Source organism: Anoplopoma fimbria, chromosome 20 (genome assembly GCF_027596085.1).
Source record: "Anoplopoma fimbria isolate UVic2021 breed Golden Eagle Sablefish chromosome 20, Afim_UVic_2022, whole genome shotgun sequence".
Lineage (NCBI taxonomy): Eukaryota > Metazoa > Chordata > Actinopteri > Perciformes > Anoplopomatidae > Anoplopoma > Anoplopoma fimbria.
In genome coordinates, this window is record NC_072468.1 from 26,044,977 (window position 1) to 26,070,728 (window position 25,752).

The 25,752-nt window shown below is 40.9% G+C and overlaps 1 protein-coding gene across 2 annotated transcripts in view; it reads left to right on the plus strand.

Moving 5' to 3' along the window:
• Positions 1–25,752, plus strand: part of bbs9 (Bardet-Biedl syndrome 9) — a 168,496-nt gene that overhangs the window by 31,592 nt on the left and 111,152 nt on the right. For both annotated transcript variants that reach the window (XM_054621257.1, XM_054621258.1), the window contains exons 14-15: positions 11,486–11,590; positions 25,598–25,738. In XM_054621257.1, the coding sequence (XP_054477232.1) occupies positions 11,486–11,590; positions 25,598–25,738 (246 nt within the window). The remainder of the gene's footprint in view (positions 1–11,485; positions 11,591–25,597; positions 25,739–25,752) is intronic.

Genomic DNA, 25,752 nt, shown 5'->3' on the forward strand with positions numbered 1-25,752 from the left:
GTGTGTGTGTGTGTGTGTGTGTGTGTGTGTGTGTGTGAGAGTTTGATGCACATTCCCGTAATGTCCGTGAGGGTTTAGACAGCATTTCTGAATACTTTTGCCTGAGGGAATTACCCACAATTCATTGCAATGTGACGTTAAAAACTGGGTTATCAACGGAAGCATGGAGAAGTAAGAAAAATAGGTAAACAAAGAGGACGGCACATGGGGGTTGAATATTACATTAACACAAAAACATTAAGGATAAAAGATGGAACATAAAACACATGAAATCCGAGGAAAGAAAGCAGAGATTATATTACAGACTCTTTTTTTCCATCAAACATCTAATTTTGTTAGAAAAGTAGATTTGACAAAAACAGGTAAATAGATTGTAGACAAATAACTCATCTCGTGACTCAAAAGGCCTGGAAGCCCAAATAAGGAAGTAAAATATATAAAATAATTCCTTACGATTATACATAACATGATATGGGTAACTGTGTTTAAAGCTTTATGGTGGACATTGGGATTGGGCCATAAAGTTTACCGTTCTGGTTCGGACTACAGAGCCTCCATGTTGTTGTTTCAGAAGTCAACCCGTTCTGCACAACGTGATTGGTTGATGCCTTTATTCACGGTGCAAAAGTGCAAAAGAGTTGACTTTGTTCTGGAAAAAGAAAACACCTTTTTGTGTGAAAAAACTTTATACTGAGAAACAGTCACAAAGAGAGTAAAGAGCAGCATTGAAAGATATCTCAAACTAGCTTGCATGCACGGTTATACACAGAACTAGTGTTAGTTGTAGGGCTTTCGTACTTTATTTTTTGGGGCCGGCAAATTTCAGTCAACCAAGATTGTCTTTAGTTGACTCCAACTCTAAAGAGAAGAAGTACTAAAAGCATTTTAAAGTAACTCTTGCACTGCTCCATGCAGCTGGTTTAGTGTAAGATCTTTCAACATCTAATGTCACCGATAACTTTCCTTCTTTCCCACCACTTCTCTTCCACTCACTCTCTCAATCACATTGAGTGAGCTCCTCTCCTCCATTACGTCCTCCTCCACAGGCCGATCAGGCAGTGACTGAGTGAGTGAGAGGTGTGTGCCGCCGTGTGTTTGTTCAGCCCTTATCAGCCTCTCACACCGCGTGTCCTGTCGTCTGGCTGTCGGCGGAGACTCGGTCACCTCGACCAGACGGCGGTACCCTTTTGATCCGAGTCGCCCCAGACACCAGCGTACACACAAACCCCAAACACTCGTATCAGCTGTCGGCTCATTATAAAGAACATCACCCGTCCTGTAAAACACCGCGTCTGCCAACCGCTCTCTGTTTCCTCCTGTTTGACTCCTTCCACCTTTTGTGTGCGTGTAGTTGAGTTTACAGGGTGTGTAATGTGAACCAGTCAGAGGCTCCTCGCGGTGCCATGGGAACACGTTATAAAAAAAACCTCTGTGGCCCCAGTGGGGGTTGAACCTCTAACCCCGGTGGTGTCGGTGCCTTGCTCTGTTTGTGTATGTATTGTATGTAATGCTGTGTGTGAGATCACACCTCCAGTTTGTTTAACCTCATTTTTCTTTAAGCTGCAAAAGTCAACTTGGAAAGAAAAGTGAGTTATAAACGGCTTCATTATTAAACAGTGTGAGAATGCTGATTATCTCTGCCAGAAGGAGAGTGATATCGGCCACAATGAGTAAGCGAGTGTGCATCTATGTGTCTGTCCACGGCAAATCTGGTGTTCTGCTGCAGCAAACTGCTCAATATTTCAGGTGCTCATGAATGGCTGCATGCTGAAGGACTTGTAGTGGTTGCAGGGATTCACACTTTCTCAAAACACCATTTGATGTAAGTTCGATACCATTTTTGCGTGCTGACTCCTCACCCACCATTCTCAACTCTCACCCACAAAGCCCTTGCAGTCTAGACTGGGGGTGAGCCAAGTATGGTTAGTATTCCATCAATCCAACATTACAGGAGTGGTTGTTGCAACTACACCTGGTGAAGATCTGCACTCTAATAAGTGCACCTGACCGATGGCCGACTCCTGTCAACCGATCAATAACCGTTAACCGATAAGATTACCTCACGTTACCCAGAATCCATTGCATTTTGTCCCCTTTTCTTGTACTTGTTTTCTGTAATGAAGTGCATGTACACCAGATTTGCAAATTCCTTCGTTCTTACTCAGCAAAACAAACTAAACTGAGGGTGTTTTCCAAACTTGATGAATTAAAGCTGCCGTCAAACTCCGGAGCGGTCCAGAAAATTCTGACTTCAAAAACACGGAGGTCATTTTTCACAGTCAGAGAGCTGCAGTGAGCTCGAAAAATGGTACACACCCTTCAAGTTGTTCCTCGACTGGAAGGTTGAAATCATAACAACATCCCATCAATCTTTCACCTTCCTGGTGTAAATGAATCTTAGCACAAAGGCTATTTTCTATATTTTACATCCTGGAATGTGATATTTCTCTCGTCTCCACAGGAACATTATTCCTGGAACTCCTGGTTTTTGCAAATTACAATTTAGTACAAACAAAATTCTGTCAAATCAGCTTGCAATTAATAGAATTATAAATTGTAAATCCCACCGGAGCTTACTCAGTCGTAGGTAATACGTCAAATGAGATGCTACAGGTTATACTAACAGAGCGTGGGTGGTGCCGTGTACGCAGACACAGAAGCTGGATCAGCACCAGAAAAACCTCATCTCATTCCTCCAAAACTCGCTCCTGAAGTTTGCTGAAAACCATCATCCATCAGAGAGGAGTAGTTGCTTTACGTTTTCTTTTTTTAGAGGGACCAGTATGGATTCGTGCATTTACGATTTCAAGATGTGAGCAGCGTTCTCTGGCTGTTTGGAACGCCATCCATTTATTGAGAGCCCCCTGAATCAAACTGACCACTCGTCTCCGGTGATTCATGACGCGTCCATGTAATGCGTTCTACCACAGTGCATTCTTATCTCACATATATATACCGTACTGTTAATTCAAACACGATGCACAACACGCACTATATTTCCCTGTAAATTCTCATGTCAGTTCCGTCCATTTATAACAATCACATATTTTCATTTTTACGACTTACATTTCATATTTTGGCATATGTTTTGTATTTATTCTCTTCTTTGCTTCAGTATACCCGTGTCCATATGTTCAGTATTTTCATCTTGCTGCCATATTTTCAAACATGTTGGAATGTTGGAGAAGCAGCTTCGGGATTCCTCTTTTTGATTTACATGAAGGCAGATGAAAATAACGATCAATACACCCAAATATAAAGTATTTTAGTCAAACCAAAGTCTGACGACAACTGAAAAACAAAGTAGCCTGAGTTTATCTGAATAAGTCTGCTGAACATTTCAGAGATAAAAATACTTACTTTTGCATTTTTGCCACATCTCAGTTTCCTACATGAAGCTAAAGAAAAATAAATAATTGATACTAAATATATTTGTTTTTTTAGACTTTAAAGATTGTCATATTTGAAAACTTCTGAATGACTTTTTTTCTCATTTTCTACCTCTGATCTTGCAGCGCAGGAACACAAACTGTAAACTGAGAAAAACTTGTTTTGGGAACTCATTTGCATGAGCAGTGATGGCTTCCATGTTTGCACAGACAGAAAAAAAAGTGCGCCAACAAAAACTCAAACTTGATCAAGAGTAAATTCATTGAAGAAGATGCCAAAAAAAAAAGAGTTGGTTTTGGTTTGGTTGTGCAGAGTTTTTTAGCTTCTTGGCAGCAGCTCTCAGCGTTTCACTGTTTATATGAAAAAGATCAGAGGCGGTGACTCACTGCGCCGTCACGTTTACGCCACTAAAGAGACGCTTTGTTTACACCGGTTTAGGTAGCGGTCAAACGGGTCAGATTCAGAAGCCACATGCACACACACACACACACACACACACACACACACACACACACACACACACACACACAAACACACACACATACACACACAGCTCCAGACGTACATACTTGAGGCATATAAATACTTCCATGTACATATCCATGGACACACATGCATAAACACACGCACGTGTCACCCCAATGTCCTGTTTAAATATAGTTACGCACACACTTGGAGTGAAATAGCTGTGTGTGTGTGACTGACTGACTGTGTGTGTGTGTGTGTGTGTGTGTGTGTGTGTGTGTGTGTGTGTGTGTGTGTGTGTGTGTGTGTGTGTGTGTGTGTGTGTGTGTGTGTGTGTGTGTGTTTATGTCACGCTCTTTTGTCTTCCTGCACACAGAAATCTGGCGCTGGCTTCCACTAGTCAATCAACAGCTCTCTACTGTGAAACACGAGAGCCACTGAACACACACACACACACACACACACACACACACACACACACACACACACACACACACAAACACACACACACACACACATTTTTGTCTTTCCTTTTTGCTCTCTTGCTCCCATCTCCTCTCCTATCCCACCTTACTTGCTTTGGCCCCAGAGACCCTCGGTAGTCAGAAATTGGCCCCCGAAACCGAGTGTTTCACATCCATTACAGTCCAAGAAAACCAGGTACGAATAAATTAATGTATTGAGTTTTAATGAACACTGGGACTTGGCTCCGAGGAGCTGGATCCCAGTCACACGGTCAGAGTTTACTCTTGTGATTTGATCCAGAAAATCGCACCCCAGCTTTATGGTTTTGCAGGGGAAGTGGCTGAGCTGTAGATGGAACAGTGCCTGGTAGAAACGGTAAGCAAGTACAATCTGCACTTAGATGTAAAACATGCACCAATAAAAAAACATTACACACATTTAATTAAATTTTAATGTCACTGTTAAGGTGTGAATAACTCGTTCAGCTCCAGAGGATTTGACGCCCACAGCTCTGAATTTGTTCAGCAGTTGAGATTGTAGGTGAGATTAAGACAGATTGTCGTCCCTAAATAAACGGCTGTATAGCTCATCCGTGCTAACAGCTCATTACCACCCATTTTTACGTTAATTGTTAACTATGACTGGATATAAGGAGTCAGGTGATGTAGTATAAAAAGCGACAAAGTCTTAGTAGGGAGGGGTGGATTAATGGGTCAAACAAACCGCTTATAACATGCATAGTTTTTTCAAAATAAACCTCTGTCTTCACAGGAGAAATGTAGTTAGGATTAGGAAAAGACTGTTTTAAAGCTGCATTCTCTCTACTGTCCAGCAGGGGGCGACTCCTCTGGTTGTATAGAAGTCTATGAGAAAATGACTCTACTTCTCTCTTGATTTATTCCCTCAGTAAACATTGTAAACATGAGTTTATGGTCTCAATCTCTAGTTTCAAGTCTTCTTCAATACAGCATGATGTTCATTTAGTAAATGATGCTCCATTTAGAGTCACACAGACCATAAAGCAGGGGATGCTTTAGGGCGGGGCTACACACTGATTGACAGGTCGACACCAGAGACGTAAACGGCGTCTCTACGTCACTCCTCCTCAGTCCTAATATGGTCACTTCCTGTTCACTGTTTGCAAAACGTCAGTCTACAAACCAATGGGTGACGTCACGACCAATATGTCCACTTCTTTCATACAGTCTATGGCCAAAACTCAAGATTTCATATGCTAACTGAGCGTTTCACACGTGTCTAATAGGATGAAGTGATTAAGTGATTACATTTCTGACAGAGTTTCTGGACTAAACTGCAACTCATCTGGTTGGCAGAGGGATACAACCATGAGGCGGCAATTCTAGTTTGATTCTGATGTCATTTGATGACTCATTTGAACCTTTTTTTTTTTCTCCTTTTGCATAATAAAAACAAAAACCAAAGAAAAAGATGTAAGAAGCTGCGATGAGGCAGCTGGTGTTCTGGTGAAAACGTGGCAGTAATTTTGAAAAACACAGGCAACACTAATAACAGCAACGCCGCTGGTGTGACGCCTCCTCTGTCTGCTTCTCATCATCACTCTATCTTCTACACTTTCTCTCTTCACCTGCTCATCGTCTCCTTTCCCCACTTTGCAACACACTGATTTGTCTTCACACACTTTAACAGATGTAAACACACACACATAACTCTGTCGTGTGTGTAATGCTGTCCCATGTGTCTTTGATTCTCTGGATCTGTGTGCGTCCACACTTGTCTCTCTGTGTGTTTTTGTGTGTGTGTGTGTGTTTTTCAGTTAAAGTGCGGATGTCAGTTTATTTCCAGAGCTTTCTTTTGGGATTTGTCACACAGTTACTTTACAAAAAAACAAAGACCAATAAAAGTGGCGTTGCATGTGTGTGTCTGTGTGTGCGTGTGCTGTCCAGTTGGTTGGTTGTGTGAAGAGGAGGAGGAGGAGGGAGGAAGAGGAGGAGGGGAGGTAGCGCCTTCTGACTTTTATTGTTATTCCAGTTTTTATTCGTCTCAGATGGCGACTCAATCCCCTGTTCACCACACACTGCCTCCTTTGTTCCCTCTCTCTCTTTCCCACTCTCACCCTCTCCCTCCTCGTTTCTACCGTTTCCTCTCTCCATCTTTTCTCTCTCTTTCATTCGTCCCGCTGTCCCCTCGATGTCTTTATTTCTCCTCTCTGCTTCCTTCTCTTTCCTTTCCTTTCCTTCTCCACGTCCCCTCTGTCCTCTTCTGCCTCTCTCTGTCTTTTTACCTCTCATCCTTCCCTTCTCTCAGTATTGATCTGCAGCACTCAGACCCTTTCATCAGACTTATCTAGCGCACAACATCATTTTCAAACAGATGACTTAACTCTCACACTTTGCAAGTTCTGTGCAAAGCAGCTAAAAAGGCGATTCAATATATTTTTTAATAATTATATGCACTGTTTTATTTTTTAATCAGCTTTTAAGTTACCATCTTGAAGATCTCCGAACCTCAAACTGAAACATTTGGATCCATAAAAGGAGCAAATGCTTGTGAGTGAGTTCTGAAAATAAGGCGTTCCTTCTCTCTCTCTCAGGTTTGTTGTGTTTAAGGGTCGGACCCACTACAGCGATCCGACCTGATCCTGACCGGCAGAGGTCAAAGGTCGCTGTTTAACACTTCGCTGATGGTCACCTCAGATTCCCTTGTTTTGCTTTTTTATATTATTTGCACATGGCAACGAAAGGTCACACACACACACACACACACACACACACACACACACACACACACACACACACACACATGCCCCTTCACCATCTCCTTGTGCGGTATAGATCCCCATCTCCACTCCTCTTGACCTTTCACCTCTTCTAAACAGTCGCTACTCGGTTTAACCTGAGCTGTCAAGTACTATAACCTGAGGATAGCTCCAGCACTACACACCTACAAACACACACACCTACACATTTACACAGAAAGACACAAACTCTTACTTCTTAAACCAAATTTGAACAGAAATTACAAACCGCTTTCTTATTTAAATTCATGTTTTGCATCTCTCCCTGCACAAAAAAAAAGAAAAATCAGCATAATACCAACTTGAAATAAGACAAAACTGTCCTTCATTAATGTTTGCGCTTCCATAAGTATTATGTCCACAAACTGCATTAACATGTCAGGTACTCAGTGTTAAGAAAATGATGCATTTATCTCCTTAAGGTTCTTATTAAACTGTTTCAAATGACAGAACAATCACATTTTGTGTCATTCATATTTAAAAGGGAACGGAGAAGCAGGGAGGGAATAGAAAGGGAAAGATAATGAGGGATGAAAGTAGACTGAGGGAACAAGGTAAAAGGGAAGGAAGCATGTGAGCGCTTGTATACTTGCTTTAAAAGCATGCATTTGCATTACATTACATTACATTACAGTCATTTAGCAGACGCTTTTATCCAAAGCGACTTACAATCAGTAGTATATTACATATCAACAATCAGTAGTATATTACATATCAACAATCAGTAGTATATTACATATCATAGCATTACTACACTGCGTAACCTGTGTTCACAGCAGAGGTTGTGGACGTCCTCAGAAATAGATGCTGTGTGTTCGGAAGAATATGAACAAAAAGAGGAGAAACTAATAGAGCTTTATTTACCATCATTTCATTGTACGTTCCCAAAACCAACCATTTCAAGATGTGCAGAATCCTAAATTCTTATTGAGGATTTTTTCTGGTGTCGTACAGGGAGGATTCAGCCCTCATCTGACGTCTAATGGATACACTTTTTAATCCTCCAGATACAAACAAAGTACACTGGTAGAAGCAGCCAAAAATGCAATCATTAAATTATAGATAAGAGAGAGAGAAGAGGTGGTGGAGAGGAAGAACGTGATGGAGAGAAGTGGAGGAGTAGGAGATACAGAGATACAGGAGACGTTGATAAAAGGGAAGCAAATTTAGCTGAAAAGGAGAATAATCTATCTGTGGAGGAAATAAAGGGATGAGCTTTGGGATAAATAACTGATGAGTGTAGAGAAGAAGGTAGAGATGGAGAAAAGTCTGGGAGAGGGGGAGTAAAAAGGAGAGGCAGTGAAACTGGGGCTTGTGGAGTTTGTTTTTGTTGGCGGTGGTGTTAATGGGTTAATGTGCCTGAGAACACTGGGACCAGTCTGAGTGCTCTTACTGGGTCGGACCTCCGGGTCATACGGACGCCCACGTTACCTGGAGCTCACCGGTTCAAAGCCCACGGCAACCCCCCCCCCACCTGTCCAGATGTGCCTGAATATAAGATGACAAGCTAAAGAGAAAAGAGACAGAGATGGATAGAGAGAGAGAGAGGAGGAGGAGGAGGAGGGTTACTTTGTGTCTTCTCTGGTGTTGTTTGTTGGTCTTAATGGGCCTGGGAACACTTAAAGCACTTAAAACCAGTCTGACCAGTTTGACCTGCAGGTCACACGGGTTAAAAGCCTTCTGCTGACAGACAGGATGACAGGGAGGGAGAGGAGAGAGGGAGAGAGCGAGGGAGTAAGGATGAAGGAGGCAGGAGAAGGGGAAAGGTGGGAGATGGGTGGGGGAAGGACACAAAGATGCCAGGCTAGCTGTTTCCCCCTGCTTCCTGTCTTTATGCTAAGCTAAGCTAGCTCCACATTTTAAAACACAGACACGAGAGCGTTATCAACCCTCTCTTCTCACTCTTTTGGCAGATTCATTGTTACATTTTTTTCAAAACCATCTGCAAATATTTCACTACATGGGCTTTTAAAATGTCATATGAATGAAAAGATGAAGGAGGAGAGATGCTGAAAGAGGAGGCTGAGGGAGAAGGAGTGAGGATAGGAGTGAGGATAGGAGTGAGGGAGCGAGGAGGTCACGGTGTCGGGCCGTCTGACGGAGTGTGGAGAAAGTCTCTGTCTGCTTTTTTTATCGTTAATCTTCCCCCTTCTGTCTGTCTGAGAGGAGGTGTCCTCGTCTCTCCTTTCACCTCCTCTCACGTCCATCTCGTCTCCTCCTCGGCTGTGTGTGTGTGTGTGTCTGTGTGTGTGTGTTCGTGTGTGTGTGTGTGTGTGTGTGTGTGTGTGTGTGTGATGAAGAAGGTCAGCGAGGGACTATTTTAATGAATGCATTTAGAAAAAACTGAATTTCTACAGTCAGAAATAATATTTTCAAATGCACCTCACTTTCATTCATTACACATACATCCATTAGGACACACACACACACACACACACACACACACACACACACACACACATACTTGGGGTTCAGTCACCTGTAACGGGCCGAGCTCTGGAACATCACGCCCCATTACACCACCACACCAGTGTGTGTGTGTGTGTGTGTGTGTGTGTGTGTGTGTGTGTGTGTGTGTGTGTGTGTGTGTGTGTGTGTGTGTGTGTGTGTGTGTGTGTGTGTGTGTGTGTGTGTGTGTGTGTGTGTGTGTGTGTGTGTGTGACTGCATGAAGCCATTAGCTGTAATATATCCTTTCCTCTCCGTCTGTATTTGATCCCTGCTTTTCCTCTCTCTCTCTCTCTCTCTCTCTCTCTCTCTCTCTCTTCTCTGTTGGTTTTGTTGGTTTTGGGGTATTTGAAGGGAAGCTACAAGTCATCGCCCCTCTCTCATGCTACATATCATTTCAGTGTGTGTGTGTGTGTGTGTGTGTGTGCCTTCACTTGGATGCCAGTTAAAGTTCTGCATACTGTTGTTAATCCTCTGTCCTCACTTTGCCTGGCAATGTTTAGTGTGTGTGTGTGTGTGTGTGTGTGTGTGTGTGTGTGTGTGTGTGTGTGTGTGTGTGTGTGTGTGTGTGTGTGTGTGTGTGTGTGTGTGTGTGTGTGTGTGTGTGTGTGTGTGTGTGTGTGTGTGTGTGTGTGTGCATTAAGGGATCTGGTTAGTATTGGGCTTGCTGTATCCCGCCGTGTGCACCTCCAAAATGCTGACTCTTTTATTGTGTGTGTGTGTGTGTGTGTGTGTGTGTGTGTGTGTGTGTGTGTGTGTGTGTGTGTGTGTGTGTGTGTGTGTGGTGTGTGTTGTGTGTGTGTGGGGGGGGGGGGGTGTTTCCGCTGCCCTGTTTTCCGTATCCATCGTTCAAAGTCTAATTTTACACGAGAGCGAGAGTAAAAATACAAAAAGAGCTAATTCTGTTTTCTAGAAGTAAGAAACCACTTAAAAATGGCATTAACAATTGTAATTCCACTAATTACTTAAAGGTGCACTCGAGTGATTTAGTAACACGACCAGAGAGTTTGGAGACTCGTTAAAGACAGACAGAACGGAGAGGGAGTTATCAATATCCTGATTTATGGTCCCTAGTCCTACACTTCCCACAATGCAACACAATAGAATCCTAAAGCCTTTTCGATCTCAGACTTTCTTTTAAAAAATACAAAACCACAATTTTTTTAAACCTTTCCAATAAACTACACAAAACTTTATAAAACTTTTTCAGATTTCACGTTTTAAACCAACGGAATGTTACTTTAGCATTTTTTGAACATCGTCTTCAGCCAGTTTGTCATCTGGTTCACTTCATTTGTGATCTTTCATGTAATATTGTTAATTTAGTAATTTTGGTTTCAGCAGCTTTTAACATCATTTCAGACAAGCCCTAAAATGTTTAAAGGATTAAATGTCATCTCAATTTAGACTCAATATGTTAGCTAATGCGTTAATAACTAAGTTATGGCACCAATAACAACTGTAATCTTTTCAACCTTGCTTAGAATATTGAGAATATAAAAATGTTTTTCTACAAAATCTAAAGCAAAAGTTTTCAGTTGTTAAATGATTTCTAAAGACAAGCAGATAAACAAGAAATTACCGAAATGTAAATGCTGAATTACATTTATATTAGGGATGGGAATAAATAAAGAAGCTGATAAATGTCTTTAATTATCTTTTGATACAGAAGACACATTTCGGTGGGTATACAGTGGTGATCTAGAGGTTAATTTGCATTTGCCACATTGCTGTGATCTGAAGTTAATTCCCCTCCTGTCTCTTTCTCTCTTCTGTCATTTAACTACTGTGAAATGTACAATAAAGTCATAGAAAATCCCAAAAATGTTAAAGACACAAACGTCTTGATTACGTTTCACTTTTCAGGAAAAAAAATGGGGAAAGAAACATTTTAATAAGTGAGTGACAAAACAGGAAGTGACACAATGACTCTGTGCTTTCAGGTGTTGGTTCCTCCACCGTTATGGCGTTTTCGGCTTTCCTCAACGGACACTACCCCGCCGCTGACCTGACCGGAGACATCACCGTGTCCTACAGCTCGCCGACAGGTAAACACCTAAACACACAACGACAAGTCTTATTCTGGTTTGCATCAGTTCCAATCAAAACTTTTATTTTAACACGATAATCATTTTCACAGACAGAATAAATAAATCAAACTTAGCCCAGAGCTTGTTTGGTTGTGACAGTGTTGAGGGGTCATTTGTTATATATATTTTTTCTATAAAAGCTGAGAATAATGCTGAATTTGAGGCTTTTTAGTGAAACCATTTTCAATCGCTCTGCACCTGACAACCGACAGTGAAGACCTGACATGGAACTATAGCACATGTGACTTATGAATTGTTATTGTGCAAAGAAATGAACAACTACAGACAGTAATGGTGTTAAGATCAGGCGGCAACTTCCAGTTCTTAAGAGTGAAGCCGATGTGGAAGTGTCTTAAAGCTGCATTCTCTCTACTGTCCAGCAGGGGGCGACTCCTCTGGTTGTATAGAAGTCTATGAGAAAATGACTCTACTTCTCTCTTGATTTATTCCCTCAGTAAACATTGTAAACATGAGTTTATGGTCTCAATCTCTAGTTTCAAGTCTTCTTCAATACAGCATGATGTTCATTTAGTAAATGATGCTCCATTTAGAGTCAAACAGACCATAAAGCAGGGGATGCTTTAGGGCGGGGCTACACACCAGAGACGTATACGGCGTCTCTACGTCACTCCTCCTCAGTCCCGTTTATCGGTTGCATAAAAACCAACATGGCGACTGCCGTAATCCCTAACTCGAGGCTTCAAAATGGCATTCCACAAACCAATGAGTGAACCACTTCTATTATAGTCTATGTTTAAAACTGACAACTTGCTAGTTTTTTATTTAGACCAGTTATTTCTGTTACATAATTAGCTTTAAAATAAATGACTTAATGAATCCAGAAACAGTCCGGACTGAAACATAACATCCAGTGTTCTGTAACGGCGCTGAACACCAGCTGCTAACAGAGCGCCAACTTGACGTAAGGACATCTGGGCTCTTTTCCAGTCCAGCCCGGTTCATCCCCCTGCTCCTTCCAGGCGTCTGTTTCCAGGCCCTGCAATAATTCTGGAAGATATTACTTTCCCCCCCTTAAAAAAACCCCAACAAAACCACTCTGTATTTCAAAATGTCACAGACGTCTTTCTTTTTAAAAAATACTGATTTCAGTGTTCGTTCAAAAAGCAGCTCATGAAAAAAAGAAAAATCTGTGTTTTCATGGCTATTGTTTCCTTTGGATTACATTTTCTTTGGCAGGCCGCTGCTGGTGGAACAGTCCGCCCTCCCCAGAAGCACATTTAATGTGAAATGTCTGGAAATATTGGGAAGTGCCTCTTTTTTCTTCTTTTTTTGCAGCTTTATTGTGATGCTAAAAATAGCCTAAATGGGCCCTTGGAAGCCGAGCAGCTGGGGTGGAGCGCGTAAGGGGGCTGATCTCGTGTTTTGGAAATGAACCTGCTGGACTGGAGGTAGAATTGGGATGAAGTTTATTAAAGGTTGGCGCAAGAAAGGGCACGCAAGGATGGAAAAAAAGAGCAGAGGTGAGGTATAGGGTAGGAGTTAGACGAGGAGAAGGAGGTAGAAAGGCAGGAAAGTGACAAAAGGTGGGGAGAAAGCAGGGGAAGTGTTTGAGACCATGGAGAGCATTAAGGAGGTCCAACACTCTGGGATTAACTCGACCCCTTGCTAGGCTTGTGCGTCACGTTTTTTTAAATGTATTTTTAAGATGTTTTCTCAACTTCAGTTACAGCGCGGCTCAATTGGAAACATAGATATAATGGTTGGAAAGCTCACCAGCCACATCTGTCGGTTAGAACGTGAACGCAATGTTCGGAAACATGCTGGTCTGAGATCAGTGTTCTTGACCCTCACGCTTCCAACTGACAAATCTTTCCCAGCAACCTTAGCTAGCTAGCCAAACAGAGAGTAACTAATACCCCCAATGGACTCTGTGTTATAGCTTTTTTTAATTCTTAATTGTGCTACCTAAAGAAACTATAAAACCGTTGTTGGTTCCAGTTCTGCCGAGTGAAGTCAAAGCTTCATTGTGTTTAAACCTGCATTCTCTCTCCTGTCCATCAGGGGGCGACTCCTCTGGTTGTATAGAAGTCTATGAGAAAATGACTCTACTTCTCTCTTGATTTATTCCCTCAGTAAACATTGTAAACATGAGTTTATGGTCTCAATCTCTAGTTTCAAGTCTTCTTCAATACAGCATGATGTTCATTTAGTAAATGATGCTCCATTTAGAGTCAAACAGACCATAAAGCAGGGGATGCTTTAGGGCGGGGCTACACACTGATTGACAGGTCTCTATCAATACCAGAGACGTAAACGGTGTCTTAATGTCACTCCTCCTCAGTCCAAATATGGTGACTTCTGTTCATTGGCTGTGAAAAAACATGCTGCCGGCCGCAATCCAAGATGGCGATTGTCGCAACAAAAGATAAACCAGTCGCCAACTGTGATGACTTTGCAGATTTGTTAAATCCCGACAGTGAGTATTACAAACCGCTGTGCGGTGTTTCAGGATCCGATAAACTCTGTTACTCAGCCTTGACTTCCTGGATCGTCTTTAACATCTCACCCACAACACCACGCCCCTCCACTGCTTTAACTCCGGGTTTACGGTCTGTTTCCTCGCTCTTTAACTCTGGTGGTGAGCTGCAAAGTGGTCATTCTTAAGAGCACATTGTGTGGTTGTGTTTTCCTGCAGTGCTAATCTACATTAGTGCCTCGTCTCCTCTCGTCCTCTAAATGCTCTCTCGGTATGAGAGGAATGCATCACTTTGTCTCTGTCTCTTTCTTTCCGTCTCTGACCCCACCCAGGGGTGATGATTACGCCCTAACACCACCCTGCCCCACATTACACCGTCCCACCCAGTGGCTCCTGTGCCCGTCTGTAACCCCCCTACAAAAAGGCTTTGACATTTAAGGAGACTGTCGACTCCTTAAGCCCTTCAAAGGAGGCCTCGACGGTCCCTGTAGTCGTTACAATCTGCAGAGAATTTCATTAGTGCCCCTACGTGATTTTCCCCAACACCCCTGACAATAAGCTCCACACAAACACACTTCAGAGGGATCAAGTGGTCAAGTTGGCACTCGCAGCACATTGTCAGCTCACACACACACACACAATGAGCATTTTCATCCGAGCTGTCGGAGATAAGTTGCGACCGTACGGGTAATTTCCATAAAACACGGGCCAGCCGTGATTCATTGGTTGCTAGGTCGGTTCATGTGGAAACCCAGGGAGCTAGTTGGCAGTCTTTTATTGTTTCATGGAGCTCGCCAGAGTGACCGGCATCTCCACATGTCCATGTCTCCGGGAGGCTGCGGTGTATTTTTGTTACAGGTCCATCCTTGTTGAAGAGAACATTTCCAGTCGTTGGTGTCGCTGGTTACGTCCGACAAGCAGGTCGTGTTCTCAGCCCCGTTTGTTCGGTTTTCCCTGCATAACAGAGAGTCAGGCCTCTGGGCAAAGGAACAAGTGAATCAATTTGTTTGTGCTGGATTTTTAATAGGATTTAATTTGTGCTTCTTTTCCCCCTAATGAACTGCTGCACTTTGTCTTTGATTGTCTTATAATATAGAACATTTTCATTCAGATCTGTCTGCAAATGCTAATTTAAAAGAGGATTGTTCAGCCTTGAATATCAAAGGGTTGTCTCTCTCTTTGTGCTATCTAGTCTTCAGTTCAGTTGAGTTTTTTATTTCATATTTATCCCTTGTGTTAATAATGAATTCCCTTTTAAGTTCTCTGGGTTGATGAGGCAACTTGCATATTGGACTTCAGTGTGAATCTGCTTGATCTTTTTTTTTTTACAAATGTGCTGAAGCCTGTGTTTTATGAATATATAAATATATATAGATCAACGACATTTACACTGAAATCAAAGATGCAAGTTGCCTCATCAACCCAGAGAACCTAAAGGGAATTTATTAATAACACAAGGACTTGGCAAGAACTTTAATATTGTGGATAAATATGAAATAAAAAACTCAACTCAACTGTTGTAGTTGTATACGCCAATACTTAACCGGAATGGAACTACAGTCGAGCTGTGTTTTATATGATTATGTTTACAGTTACACACCAGTTCGGACTGAAGGATTATTGGTAATAATCACTCATGGTATTTTAGAAGACATTCTTTATTGGGGTTTTGATGATTGCATGGTGGAAAATGGAAATCAGAGGATTAGTTACAGAACAGCCTCAAAAGCCGTCAGTGCTTTGCTCGTGGACACTTCAGTCCAGCGGCACAGGGACTCAAACCTGTGACGTCTTCTTGAAGGTCACACAAGTAAACACATCTATTGCCTGAACCAGTAGAAAGGCAGACAGATGCTGGGTAAAATATAAAACAATAAGTTTAGGAAAGATCATGAAGGGATATTTTGAAAGCTGATATATTCTATTTCTAAGAATGAAAAACAAAAAAAAACAAATAGCACTTGGGTTTCTTTATTTAATTATACAAAGAACACGTTTTCAACCGTCTCCTTTATTATTGATATTATAAAGGCTCGCAGTCATGAAACACTTTCTTTTTTTTTTTTTTTGCAAACACCAGCTAATGGATCCAGAATTTCCCTCATTTTCAGCCTAATTTCTCAGCCGTTACAGGAGATTTTAGAACAGGAAGGACTGATTGAACACTGTCTGGCATCGGGCCAGGAGTGGCTACTGTAGGGGTGTGTGTGTGTGTGTGTGTGTGTGTGTGTGTGTGTGTGTGTGTGTGTGTGTGTGTGTGTGTGTGTGTGTTTGATTGGCTGTGAGTGCCTTCTTGCTCCATTTGACGTGTCCTTTACGTTTAACTGGAGCTTTCACTCAACATTGAAGTTTTTACTTCTCTTTTCTTTTCTCTCCTTTCCTCTTTATGTTGTTGTAGCCTTTTGATTATTCTTTTTTTTTCATTTTCATCCACTTCGTTTTCTTTTCTTTGGCGCTGCAGAGTGGTAAGAAAAGGGTCGAGACAAAGTAATGACAGAATGTGTGTTTTGGGATTAGATAATGCTGCTAAATATGAACGTATTTAGAGATGGTGTTGAAGTCATCAGCCATAAAAATCCCACCTCCACGCTAATGCATTCCCATATGAACGATTATGAGATATGAGAGCGTTTCTTACACAGAAACCTGTTTAAATTGAAATAGGGAATAACGTAAATCACCAAGTCGGCCTCAAAAGCACATGAGGAGGTTAGTAATTTAATTGTAGACAATATATAGTTCTTGATTAAATAATTGTGATGTACTTGACATGAAATGATAACTATGAATATCATAATATTTCAATAAAAGACAGAATCATGCCAGAGTTATACAGGAAACGGAACGCAGCAGTGAGGAAGTGTGACTCTCGTCGGGTTTAATAACGTGTGAACCCTCTGACTCAGCACCTCGGAGCCTTTTCATTGGCCTGCAACCGGCCATCTGCTTCTCATTCAAACCTTTTCGCAGGAAATCCTCTTCCGACCAATCAAATCAGGGCGTAATCTGCCAGACTTCTATTGCGGCGGCCCCAAAGGTGAGAGAAGCAGGAGGCTGGCTGCTTTTAAACCCCACAGCAGCTGGGGGAAATCTGGCCGTGAGGAGCAGGGATGAAAGATGCTCTCCGTTTCCTACAGAAAAATTCTGTTTCACATCCGTAGTCTTATTTTCATGGTTAGTTTTCTGCCTTTTTTAAAATATTGCTCCTTTGATTGGCAGATAGCAAACAGTCCTCCAAATAGGAGACACAGGTCTTTAATTATTTTTATTTGTTTCTACATTGTAGATTAATATTGAAGACATCCAAACTATGAAGGAACACATATGGAATTATGTGGTAAACAAACAAATGCTCAACAAACCAGAATATGTTTTGTATTTTAGATTCTTCAAAGTAGTTGAATGAGAAGGTGTGTCCAAACTTTTGACTGGTACTGTATATATATATATAAGATAAGATAAGATAAGATAATCCTTTATTAGTCCCGCAGCGGGGAAATTTACAGACAACGGGGAAATTTACACACACACATATATATATATATATATATATATATATATATACAGAAAATATAGTAAATAATTGAACTATATTGGAAAAAGTAAATTACAGCAAAAAAAAGTACAATTCTAAAGTGTATAAAAAGTTAAACTAACACCAGCGCCTAATAGAAACTAAAATAGAAAACTAATATTGCACAATGTTGAAAATGTAATATCAGCCATGATATGGATGTTATTGTTCCCAGTAGCGGACAGTCGAGGTATGTGTTCACTGTCTGTGAATTAAGTTACCTTCTCTTGAGTCGACAGTTGCGGATAATTTTATAACCGTAGAAGTCTTTTTCTCCGGATTCTGTCAGACCAATTTTCATACTAACCCCTCAACGAGCAGCTGTTTCAATTTGTTTGGGTTTGGACCTCTTATCATATTCAGGATCGGTTTGGCTCAGTCGCTGCTCTCCTCCAGCGGTACTTTCCAAAGTGTGCAGGAAAGTGAACAAAGCACACCCAGAGTGTTTTTTTTAGGTTTGTGTATAAATCCATATGCAGGGAGAAGGAGGTTTTCACAAACAAGAGTCCAGTTCCTCAAGCGCTTCTTTTTTCTTTTGCAGGTTTTTTTCTTAGTAAAACTAGATAGGAGTGATACCTCTCTCTCCTTCTGTTTCTGGGATCTTTGTCTAAATCTTCCTTTTCTAACCTTTAACTTTTCTCTTCTTCCTCTCTGCAGAGCTTAACCCCAAAGGTAAGTGTTTGGTTTGTAGAGCTGGATAGAATAGAGCAAGTAGACACACACACACACACACACACACACACACACACACACACACACACACACACACACACACACACACACACACACACACACACACACACTTTATGTCTTAAATATGCACTGTACACATACACATGTATTTACTGTATTTTGGAACATACATTGCACACATATAATCCAAACTACACAGTATGCATTCCAACACACACACACACACTACTGTATATACAGGAAGAGACCACTGCCTACTGTTTATGTTCCTGCAACATGATACTTGGCAAGAGTCTGTACACACACACACACACACACACACACACACACACACACACATCACATACACACACACACACACACACACACACACACACACACATTCCTTCACTATGGAATAAGCAAATATCCATTTATATCCTTTTATAATCTGTGCAGTTTACACAGAAATATCATCCGTTCCACATATGCACATATAGGAGTATGGAAACGCATTGACCCTCATGTTTCAGCGCCGCAACAACCCACACACACACACACACACACACACACACACACACACACACACACACACACACACACACACACACACACACACACACACACACACACACACACACACACGCATTCCTGCAGTAGTGTTCCTAGTAGTCAGCCAGTGTTTGTTTTAGTCCGTCTGAGTTTGTGTACTTTGATACAGAATAGGATGTCCTGTAATCTATAGTGGGCTTAGAGGCCCCGCAGTAGTCACACACACACACACACACACACACACACACACACACACACACACACACACACACACACACACACACACAGTAGTGTACTTTAACTCTCAGCTGCAAATTATGTTCATATGCAGCTTTTTTGCAGCAGCCAAATAAATTCCAGCGGAAATATAAACTGACAAAATGTAGGTTTTTCATTCCGTTTATCAGACAGAAAGATGGAAAAGCAAGAAAGAATTTAATACAAGCTCATCAGTTCACACATTTCTTAATAACGCCACCCATTACATCAACGCAGCCAGTGTTGGTTAAACATGAAGCTCAAGACTCTTATGATATGATATTTTATTCTCATAATTGGTCTGCAGATGTCACTTGAGATGTTTGATTGTTGTTAGCTCATCGTTGGCTCAAACTGTTTGTCAGAGCATTGGAGACGGGGTCAAATAGTTAAACTATATTATTATTCTATTTATTTTGGAGACTTAATAGGACATATCACCCCGAAGTAGGTGAACTAATAAAAACTGTTTTTTTTACAACTTTATTGACACGATTGAATTTACAACTGGTTTAGGAAGTGTTGCTTCTCAGCAGCATCTAGATCTGTCTTTTACAAGAATGGGTCACAGGAGGTTTTATTTGGAATGCCCCCAAAAAATCTTTTTTTTAAAGATTTATATCTGCAGAACACCTTAAAGCAGCATGAGGGAGCCTATTGTTTTGATAATTGTAGCTTTCTTCTAACCTTCAATCTAATATAAAATGCTAGTGTACCTTCTGCTTGCTAAACCGATGAGAGGAAATGAAAAGAATGAGTAGCCTGTATTATCCTAAATGCATTTATTTGGTGTCATTTATTAAGTATCCAACATGTTTATATGTTTTCAATAACACATGCATAACACAGATTTGTTATTTATCAAACATATCCTTTCTAAATTGCAGGTTTTTGCTGATTTAAGCTAATAAAAAAGTGATGCAAAAATGGTCGTAGAACATTTTTCAAACAGTGTGTTACTAGACATTTTGTTTGGGAAACACTGATCTAGATCATGGTGCCCCCAGAGGCGGGAACTTGAAACTAGAAAGCTGAAACAGCGTAAACTTCTTTCTTATATTTAATAATCAAATGATAACGCTGGATGCAGGAAGAACAAAACATTTTTTGCAGCTACAAACATGGATTTGTAAGCCAGTATAGCAGCACTCAGGAAGTTATTGCTTCTATTGAATACCTACACTGATTTGACATCCACATACATTTTGGCGTATTTTCCCTTTAAGTGCAGAAAAAGATCTTCGTTATTATGACTCAACAGAAATGTCAAATCACAGAGACGTGCGTAAAAGAATAACATTTATCCAGAAAAATCCACACCTGGACTTTCTGGCTCTCAGTGGGGCAGTTTAATGCAAATCACCTATTGCAGAAGAGCTGCACATTATAAACATGATTTGTTGAAGACCGGGTCCGTGCTCTGACTGGGTGTATCACAGAGGAAATAATAAAAACACACACACACTCACACACTTAAAGAATGAACATATGTGGCCTGTACACACTAAATCACACACACACAAACACACATACATGGCTGACATCACTGCAGCTGTGGTAAGAACCTGATCCTGTACAGTGGTCCTCTACGCAAATAAACTCTATGGTCCCCCCCCCACACACACACACACACACACACACACACACACACACACACACACACACACACACACACACACACACACACACACACACAAAGCTTTAACAAGTAGCAGCAGCGGCTCTCAATTGTGATTGTTAAGGCTTCGTTTTAAAACGTAATATCTTTTGCTTCGTTTCTGCATAGCGGCTTCATCCTTACGGAGCGGACATTTGAAGTCACGGTTTTGGGCTTTGAGGAGGGCGATGTACACAAAACAGAGGACTTTACTTTTCTTATTAATGCCTAATTTGTGCTGCACAACTATTGTGTTCACACAAAACTGTAAACAAACAAAAGCATAAATGTTCTCGAATACAACACTTCCAACCAAATGTAAGAGCTACGCAAGAACAGACAATAAGGAAACCGAGAAGAAACAAAAGAGAGACGTCTGTTGACCAAATTTGTTAAACCATAATCAGTAAAACTTTGATTTGGAACTGTTCATTTGTCTAGTGTGTGTGTGAGAGAGAGAGAGAGAGAGAGCAAGACTTATAGGCAACCTTAAATAATAAAATGTTTTTATTTTATTTACAAAATTGTCTGTTTGAGTGAGTTTGTGGGAAATATCTAGGACGATCTTAAGAACTTAAACACAACATTTTCTAATAGGAAGTAACACTTTGTTTTATTTTCTGTACTTAAGCAACCAATCTGCTTCCTGTTTACATTGGCGTGCATGTTCGCAGTGTACGTGGTCATGAAATGTGCGTTTTCAGGCATGTCCGTATGGACATTAAGAGGAGAAATATTCTAAATATCACTGACATTATCTTTTAGGTGCCTTTGGATCAGAGACATGAAGGAAACTTTAAAGTGTGAATGTAGCCTAAGTGTGTTTAACAGTTGACAAAGCTCCATTTCCCACATCACCAGAAGTGCAAACAACTAGGACTGGGGTCACAGAAAGAAGTGTGTGACTTATCTGTGGAGTCATGTATACATAGACAGTTAATAAACAGCAGGACAAGCAGTGAACCAAGGGAAGAATCTGTAAGACAAACGACCTCCGTTTACTGTAATGGAGAAAATCAGCCGGTTAGTCACTCTGCAGCTTCAGTCTCACTGAAACATCTCCTCAAACACCAACAGTCTGCTCTTTGTCTTTCCACTTCTGTGTGTCTTGTCATCAGTCACGTCCTTGAGCTCGACCAAAACTCAGACATTTGACGTCAGCGGATGATGCAACGTTTGTTTAATCGCCACGGCAACGCTGACAACTTACGATCGCGGCAATCGAAAAACTCGGCAGCTCCTGTGTGGGTGACGTGACTCCGGATGTGACCTTAGCAGATACAGAAGACAGCTGGAAATTTGTAACAACGTTTGTCCATGAAGCTTTTTGTTCACACTGATCAGAAAACATAGAATGCGTCACAGATGAGAGAAATACAATTACAACCAGGAGGCTTTGGATTCCATGATTTCATTCACGCATATATTACTTTAACTGAGCTTCCTGGATTGTATTTCAGTTTTTTCGTTTGGTCCAAACAAAAATGACAGGTGTGAAACCTCCCGGTTTGCGTCAGTTCAAGGTCCAACCCAAACAGCTGGAACTTGAACCGATGGAAAAAAAGATGTTCTCGGTTCAGGTTAAACTTTTTTGGGATGGTTTTGGACTTTCGGACCAATTACAGGAAGTTCTGGCTGATAAAAGGAAAAAAAAAAACCAAAAACCAATGAGCTGCAGTAACACGTGAGGAGAGGAGAACAAATGTTTAATTGACATTTGATATCACAACTTTATAAAGAGTCAGTTGGAAAAAATAGTTTTCCGAGAGAGAAAGAAAGGACAGAAGAGCCGTCTACAGACCAATTAATGTATTTGGAGGTGATGACGACAGGAAGTAGGTTGTGAGTTTTTTACTGCGCTCACATAATGGAGACGTGAAACCAAAAACTAACAGAATCACATGTATACAATGTAACAGAAAAACAAACCGTGGTTCAGACTTTCACGTGTGGAAAGGCGCTTAATCACAAACTTGCAGGTCCAAATAAATAAGTATATATTACTATTATAAAGTTTTATTTTATCAAATTTCTAATGTTACAATAGAAAACAATTCCAAACTTAGACACCTGTTCTTTGAATTGTGATTAATTCTCCCTTAATATGGGTACCTTACTCGAAATACCTTATCTTACATATGTTGTTTATTGATTAGTTTCTATATATTTATAATGTAACCTGCACACGGTAGCTTAAATATGATTTTTTTTTTTCGTTTCTTTTGGATATTAAAATTTTGACGTGGTGTCATAGTCAACCTTATTGTCTATATGGCACTTTGCTTTACAAGAAAATAGTAAAATGACACATATCATATAAAAAAGGTCTCAGACTCGCAATATATAAGAACTTGCTTTAATTGGTTTTAAATCTAAACTTTCTCAAAGTGTTTAATTCACTGGACTCCTTTAAGAAATATAAATGTGAAGCTAGAGGTCCCAGTTTCTGTTTTGTTGATGTTTTTTTAAACCTTTGCTGGATTTCCTTAATAAAACGTTCAGGGGTCCTTGAGGGTCACTTTTAGCGACTATTAGTAATACAATACAGCACAATAAAACTAAAACTTAATGTGAATAAAGCAGAAATCAAAGGGGGATAAAGATCTCAGGCAGATGTGGGTTGTGGGTTCATATCAGGTTTTTGCTGATACAGAGCAAACAGGTTGAAATATGACTTACATTTGTTGCTGTAATTATATATAAGACAGATGTCCGGAGACCCTAAACAGTCTCACATGTGTTGTTTTTTTAAAGAAGTTTGCTTTGAGAAATTGTAGTAAAACACACACACACACACTGGTGGTGCAGGTAAATCTCTGTGCTGAGGGTGTAACCTGGTGACGACAGCCTGGGAATGTACAGTACAGAGGTGGACAAGGACGAGATTTACAACCACACACACACACACACGTATATGGTGAGGCCGAATTTTAGAGATTCACCCCGCCTTAACCAACCTTTCATGACCGCCATTTCACCCTTGTGTCCCTTCTTCCATCTCTACTCTCTGTTATCTAGTCATCTGTTTCAATCGCAACCAAAAAAACAGAAGTTAGCAAATTTGGAATGCAGAAGAAGTTACGTAGAGACGCCGTATTCGTCTCTTGTAGCAGTAAATCCGCCATAAAGCATACCCTGTTTTATGGTAGAACCGATTCAACTGACAAAAACCAGAGTAACCTTCGTGTTGACCCTTTTCCAAAATATACATTTCTTTCATTAACTTTTTTCCCCCTTACTTTCAGGCAACCAATGGCTTCATTTATTTCAGTTTGGAGCAACTTGAAACCTGCTACACAGTGCGCATCATGATTTGCTCTGATTATTGTAAAAAAAATACCTTTAAAACACGATATTGTGGCTTCAAAAATGGCCACCAGAAAAGTGAAGTATCTGTGATATGTGTAGAAAACAAGATCTGGATCTTGAGGAGATAAATCAATCCAGAACAGTTGAGTTTTGCACCTCTGATTTTTACATTGAGTAAACTAACTACATATTAACTCTGACAACATGTGGATTTAACCCTCTCTGTTGTGTTTGTTGGATATGAAATGTTGCTGAACTCTTAAGTGAACCATGACGAAGGGTCAGTGATAAATTAAGAGAGAAAGTAGAGAAGAAAGTGGACCACCGTCCTTCTTCCTCTCTAAAACTCTCTCCTTTTTCTGTCTCTCTACTTCTTACTGTTTTCCTTGGCTCCACGTCTTCCCCTTCGTCTCTCTCCGCCTCAGCTCATGTATTCAAACTAAATTGAATTATTCACCTAATCATGTAATAATTGCATGTCTGGAACGAAAAAGGTGCACAGTAGTTTGAGCTAATTATCACTATCTGTAATCACCTGGAACGTTCCATAATGAAGCCGTCCCTCCTTTTCGACCTCGGCCGTCCTTTCTCTTATTATTTCTCTCTCACGGCGGTTCGTTTCCACTCGGTTTTTTTTTTCTCTCCCCCTCCTGTCGTTAGTTCACCTCCTCTCCCCCAGGCTCCCTCGCTCCATCTCTTCTTAACAACTGTTTTCCTCCATCACCCCTTTTCCCTTCGCTCTGTTATTCTAGCTAAGTGTAGATTTCTGCCAAGCTCAGCACTGCTTAAGCTCAGGACATAGTTATAGTTGGCCTTAACTCTCCTCCTCCTCCTCTTCTCTATTATTTTTTTTTCTTCTCAAAATTTCCCCCAACTTTCTTTTTTTCTCACAAAACTTCCTTTTCGGCTCTTCGACAAACACCCCTCCGGACCCGGTGTTGATGTAGAGTCTCTCGGCCTCGTAGCTCTCAGATACTCCTGTAATCTGAATATGTGCAGTGTTGACTGTGTTAATAAATGTTAACCTGACTGCTGTTTGGAGAGAAAACCCCCCCAAAAAAAGAAAAAACGATGTGCCGACTGCTTTTGATTCACTGTAGGAGAGTTCTGAGGAGATTGGCGCCACTTAAAGGGGAAGTGGGCTGTGAATGTAAGGTAGTTTTTTCAGGAAAAGAGCAGGGAGGTTGGAGAATAGTGTCAAATAATGCAGAATTAAGTCTTTTTTATTATTATTATAGTTGCAGCAACTGTAGTTAATACATTTTATTTAAAGTGCGCTTTTCAACGTTCTCAAAGACACTTTACAAACATTAAAATCATCATAAAAAGCTACAAACTAAAAACATAAAACACAGCATTAGTCACACATTAAAAACGGTTCTAAAAAGGTGAGTTTTGATTCATGATTTGAATGTGGAGTTCCAGTAGAGACTATTGCAAAGGAAATAAAGGGGGAACATGCAACATAAAATCATTACATTTTGCTATATATTTTCTTCTTCTCAGGAGTTCCCAAGGTTCTCCAGTCCAGGTTCAGTCTTCCTCTGGCGTTGCTGTGTGTTCCTTCCTCTCCGGCCAAAACCACCAAGTTTAAGATCACCGTGGACACCAACCAGCCACCGGTCGACCTCAACTCCATCTTCCCCGGTAAAACTCACATC